The 5,716-nt window shown below is 37.2% G+C and overlaps 1 protein-coding gene across 1 annotated transcript; it reads left to right on the top strand.

Annotated features, from left to right (window-relative positions):
- The first annotated feature begins 266 nt into the window (after window positions 1-266).
- LOC139968759 (small ribosomal subunit protein uS3m-like) lies at window positions 267-4,122 on the top strand. Its single transcript, XM_071973116.1, has 3 exons — window positions 267-425; window positions 1,592-1,787; window positions 2,521-4,122. The coding sequence occupies exons 1-3, from the start codon at window positions 399-401 to the stop codon at window positions 2,802-2,804; spliced, it is 507 nt and encodes a 168-aa protein (XP_071829217.1). The 5' UTR covers window positions 267-398; the 3' UTR covers window positions 2,805-4,122.
- Window positions 4,123-5,716: the final 1,594 nt, after the last annotated feature.

Here is a 5,716-nt window from a genome sequence, read left to right as displayed (position 1 = left end):
CATTAAAGAGGTCTTTGTCATCAACAGTTTCATTACGTTTCTAAGGAAAATCATTGTTGAATAACTCGAATTATTTCATTTTGAGGAACAAATCCATATGATTGTAGGTGATCTCGATCGAATTTACGGGATTTCGAACTTGAAATGTTTATGGTCATTTTTGGTCAAGAAATAAGAATTGTTACCGCGTTACCAAGTTATAGATGAAGGTCACATCACTTCTCTGGGTACTATTCCGGCCACCCCTCCATAACTTTGACTGAGGTATCTTGCATGCCCCAAAGAAGTTGCCCGTTGTCCCTTGTTGCCCTTGTAGTGGTACACTATGTGTCAAAACGTATCCTTTACGTTATCGTTCGTCTGCTGTTAATGTCTGCTAGCTTCCGACAGGCGAAAACATGGCATCGCTCCGAAGTTTGCATCATGTAAACGTGAAATTTCTTGTTTTAGCAACATTCAATATTATTTTGTGTACATAAATAAGACCACTTATTGCAGTGATATTTTATATTGGTAGTGGTCCTAAACTGGTTTAGTCCCTTTACCACATGCAGTAGTGTGCTTTGTGATTAAATTGATTAACCTAGGCCTAGACTAGCCTAACAAACAGTAACAGTTAGTCCTAGGTGAGCGTAACACATTTACAGTAATGTTGTGATTAACGTTTAATTTCTACCTCGAGTTACAAGGTTCCCATTTATATATATGCCTTAGGACAGGCGTTGCCAACGTTTTCAAGCTTACATAATTATGCTAGACCCATAATCAATTGTGGTATGTTATACAGTTTAGGCCTAACGTTAGGCTGGGCTTACGGGGGCTGTGTCATTCCGTCATCGGTACATTCCGCCATAGAAAATGTGCTCTTTCTGCCATAGAAAGAGTACCATTCCGCCATGTTACCCCGATGGGGATAAAGGACTTTCATACGGCGAAAAAGGGGACATTATTGTGGGTGCACTTTAGGCCTATATGCACTGTATATATATTGCTTCACTTCACATTACCTAGGGGCGCAAAATACACAAAATTGGTCATTTAAATCGACAATCAGAATCGGTCTTTGAATAATCAACCTAAATTAATTTGATATATTCAACCAACTATTATATATTTGTAGACAGTGTTTCGACTCTTACGAACTTACAATTAAAACTATTCAATCAACATGTACTTTAAAGACTATCTATTCCCCAATCTTGTCTATCCAGGGAACAGTCACATTTGAAGATGGTGTACCTATCCTTCCACCCGAATCATAGAAAGTTTCACCGATACTTTCCTGTGTAAAATCCATTCCTCAAATGTACCTTTCCGCCATAGGTTTCGAGCCTTTCCACCAAATGTTGCAAAAGGAATGGCACTGGGACCCGTTAGGCTAGGTCTATTGGCTACATTGATGTTAGTTGGATAGTTTTACACAATTACAGTACTAGTAAGGTGTTGTGTCTTTAACATCTTTATTGCAACTAATACTTCAATTGTACCTTAGCTACAGTTAAAGTAAGTGGAAGAATCCGACTGGTGGAATATGTGACTTGAGCGAAACATTTGCTTAATTTTTGATGGTGTTGAATTTTTCACTTCTCAGATACAAAGCACCCTCTTGGCTACAAGAATTCTGAGCCAGTCAGCTTGTATTCAGACCCTGCATACATCTGTTCCCCTACAGAAGGTCAAGGCAGGCAGAGTTAAAATCAGTAAAGGAGAAAAACCAATCACATATGAACAAGCTAACTTTCCTTTCACTATTGGTGTAAAGAAAAACTGGAACTCGCATCATACAGGTAATGAAAATAATTTATAGATCTGCAGGTTTCTGTTTATCACCAGAACAATCCATGGCTCGGATTGCACATTGATATTCTAAGGACAGAAATATGGCTGTAATTTTCATAATGGGGGTACTCTGTTTGTCTTCTATAGTGATATAGTGCAAAATGTCTCTAATTAGCTTCTTCTTATTACTTTATTCTAATAAGAGAACTCGTCATGAAATTTCCCCTTTTCTATTTTTTTATCCAAAAAGTAAAAACAAAATGCAATATTTAGAATAGATATTGTGATGGTCATGAAAATATACAAAACTTTATTCAGTTCTTATCTTGATCTTAATCTTAAGTCTCTCTGTGCCAGAAGGCACACAAGTCCTGGACATCATTCTTCCACTGGGTTCGGTTTGCAGCTGCGTGGCGTACTGAGTTCCATGTGTTCCAGCCTGTGCAGTTCCGCTCCGTCTCCACCATTCTTCGCCACGTGGTTTTCGGGCGGCCTCTTTTCCTTCTTCCTTCAGGTGTCCATCCAAGGGCCACAGCACAGTCATCGTTTTTGTCTTTCCTCAGCACATGGCCGATCCATTTCCATCTCCGTCTCCTCACCTCCTCGCTGATCTTCTCTGCCTCTGCCATCTCTAGAACTGTCTTATTTGATTCAGTTCATGCTGGTAAAATTGTATCATAGTTATTTTGTTTAGTTTAGTGCTTTTTGCTACTTTCTTTATCTCTTTCTTTTTCGCTGCAGGAAATCTGAAAGATGAGGAAGGAGCTGCCGAGAGGGCACTAGAAGATTTCTTTCTGCGTAAATTTATCGAAGGGACCTTCCATCAATGTTTAGCCACAGACTTGATAATTAAGAGAAGAGGTAACCAAATATTTCTGGTATCATTAATGCTGAGAAGATTAGCACCGCAAAAGTTTTATTTCTTGATAGGATATACCGAAGAACTTCTTTCACATTGGTTCAAGTGTCCGGTGAAAATGGAAGTCCAAATTGTGGATGAAAGACCAATTTATAAGTGGATATGAAGCTGCTCTGCGGGACAAACGGTCGGTTAGGTGCACTGCTTGTTGGTTGATACGCATCAGATGCAATGAAAAGCAAGTGAAGTTAAATGAAATCATTTGTTCACTCTACCTAAGAGAAGAAGATCTTGAGAGATAACAGTGGTGCTTGACAATGGACAATAAGATTTTATCCCACATACCTTGTTTATTCTCCCATATATTATAATTCATAAGTTGTTTTAGGACCTTATTTCCCTCTAAAAATATCATCAGACATTTTTTTCTTTCAATAATTTTGCATAAAGATATGAGATGCCAAGCGAACACTGGTCTTGTGAGGTCTGTATGCAATTAAATATTGAATATTGTTGAATGCAGAATTGTTTGAAATGGAAACAGGCTTGATCAGTTTTGTAAGAGAAGTTTGCAAGAAATAGTAATAATTCTACCATGAAATGCCAGGATCTAGTCAGATAAATGCCAGCCTGCTGAGTAATTGGCCATGAAGAGCAAAATACTGCATTCTTGCAGTATACGGTAATGTTGCAAGTTTCTTAACTTTGGTTTACTGTGTTATACATATGTAGCTGCAATGATAAATACAATAGTTACCTTCTTCAAAAGAAAAAAAGTAACTACTTTTACAGTAGCAATTTTTATTCTAAACGGCCTCAGCCAAAAAAACGAAAATTGGTACAGTGAAAGATGGAAATATTTATGTGTATTTGAGGCACTTTTGATGAATTATTTCACCCATTTATAGGAATTATACAGTAATCTTTAATGTATGTGTGATGTTAAATAAAGATTGTAATTGCCTGGAGCATTTTCAACATGAGACCTTCACATTTATAAAGCTATTTCTTTCTGGTAAATTTTGACTAATATCAAAACCACATCCTCATAGCAGAGTATTTTGGGAAGATATGAATTTTTTCCAAATTTGGTGATATTTTTGTGAATGTGTCTGGCAACAGTAAAAGGAATGGTGTCATCACAACAATTCAGCTGAGAATGTTTCTTGATGACCTTATTCTCGGACATCACAGAAAACCTGCAGTGATCCACTTCTGGTCAGAATCAAAAGTTTAGTTAGCCATAGAGGGTTTTATTCAATCAACCGTATCTTGAGTTAGGGGATAACATATTGAGATAGGGTTGTAATAGTTTGGAATATATTTCTCATGCATGTGACTAATATTATCTGTCACTGGAAAATTCCCTTATAGACAAAGATAGTGAGGGGAATCCACAGTCTTGCAATGTAACATGGCTGTACATAACATGTTAAATTTCTCACCATCACATTGACTTGAATAAACACTCAGTCCTACCACTATAAAAATCGTTTTTTTGTTTGTTCATTTAATCAGAGTCATCGTTGTCAATGTTAATGAAATTGTTTCAAAGTGTGTGGAGAAAACGTGTGACACATCAATCATCCTAAACAGTAGATTAATGTACATCTCTGTGGCCTGATCTGATGAGAGGAGGAGGGCCAGGAGGCTACAACCCTTGGGTCAATCAGGGGGTCAAGGAAAACATGGAGGGTGCCATGGGAAATAATGGGATGATGCGTAGTTTATTTTCATAATATTTTAATAATATACTTAAGGACAAGTGAAGGTGCTAGCTATGTTCCCTGTGACACATTTGTCCCTGGGGTCTGGCCTGGCTTAGTCTTGGGCATGTTATTGTTGAATTGTTGAGTTATTCTTTTTGGTAGCTGTTGATTGATCTATTTGAACACTGAAAGATAATTTGAAGACATATTTTGGTTTATACGATATGAGACTGGCTGATTCTGAATGAGACTAAAATCCTGAATGAGTGAAGCTTCAAATAGTATCTGTGCTGGTTTTAATAACACAATATGTAACTCATGAACTGTATTACGGTGCTGTGGCAAAGTGGATAAAGGCGGTGGCATTTGAAGCAATCAGGAGGTTCCAGGTTCAATACCTGGCCGGGTCATAGTAAGGTGTGTTTCTCATCAAAGAGCAATCTAAGATTTTCCCATCTGAAATGACTTTCTAGCTTGAAAAGATTCCAAATTTGAATTAAAATGTTGAATTGGAAGCTCACCCGACGTGTAAATTGTAATCCATAAGCCCTTGCAGGTTTTTCCCACAGTTGTGGTTGCTAAAGAGTAGTAAAAATAACTGCTGATTATTATCATATTATTATATCTGCCATAAAATCTCCAACGTATAAAGAGTTGTCAGGCTCTTTCTAATAAGTCTGACAGAAATACATAAAGCAGTTATTAATTATCACCTTTTTACCAAATAATCAAAATCAAGAAAGAAATGGGTCAAAATCATTCAGTAACATACTTTTGAAAAGACTTTTGATTTCTATCAATAAAATTTAAAAGCAGAATGAGGATTTTTTGGCTCGTAGAAACCATTTTGCTCTTAATAAAGAGGGAAGGTAACTATGATGTACAGCTGGGGAAACATTTCTATAATCATCTTTAAACATTCCATTCACTTTTTGCACACATGCTAAGAAGTTGATAACATCACTAAGTTCATCATAAATAAAGTTTTGAATGGTGGAAATGTGAGCTATGCTATTTCGTTTGTGACAGAAAAACAAGTATACTGTGATTGGTCCTTGAGATAGTTGGTATATTCCTTCCCCTGTGGTGCCTTTCCAATCGATGAAAATAAACCCTTTCTTGGAAAAAGCAGTGCCAAATTGATGCAACACATATTGACTCACAAAACTTGCCAACTTCAGTTCCAACAACTGTATTTACACAATAATCCTCAACAAATCTGCAGACACTTGTGATTTCTGCCCAAATCAGCACTATTGAAGCCGGTGTGTAATACGGAGCCGCAATAAGTAGGGGGTTTCCCTTATATATCGTTTCCGTTTTGTTTTGCCCGTGTCGATGACGTCATCATCTGTGGTATGCAGCTAGC

Source organism: Apostichopus japonicus, chromosome 6 (assembly GCF_037975245.1).
Source record: "Apostichopus japonicus isolate 1M-3 chromosome 6, ASM3797524v1, whole genome shotgun sequence".
NCBI classification, from domain to species: Eukaryota; Metazoa; Echinodermata; class Holothuroidea; order Aspidochirotida; family Stichopodidae; genus Apostichopus; species Apostichopus japonicus.
This window is presented reverse-complemented; position numbering and strand designations above follow the sequence as displayed.

What these genes read in the sequence shown, in the direction of transcription:
- LOC139968759 (XM_071973116.1), top strand. Translation starts at nt 399, where the DNA reads ATGGCATCGCTCCGAAGTTTGCATCAT. An exon ending in CGCTCCGAAGTTTGCATCAT is followed by an intron (nt 426 to 1,591) that starts GTAAACGTGAAA and finishes TTCACTTCTCAG; the next exon opens with ATACAAAGCACCCTCTTGGC. An exon ending in CTGGAACTCGCATCATACAG is followed by an intron (nt 1,788 to 2,520) that starts GTAATGAAAATA and finishes TTTTCGCTGCAG; the next exon opens with GAAATCTGAAAGATGAGGAA.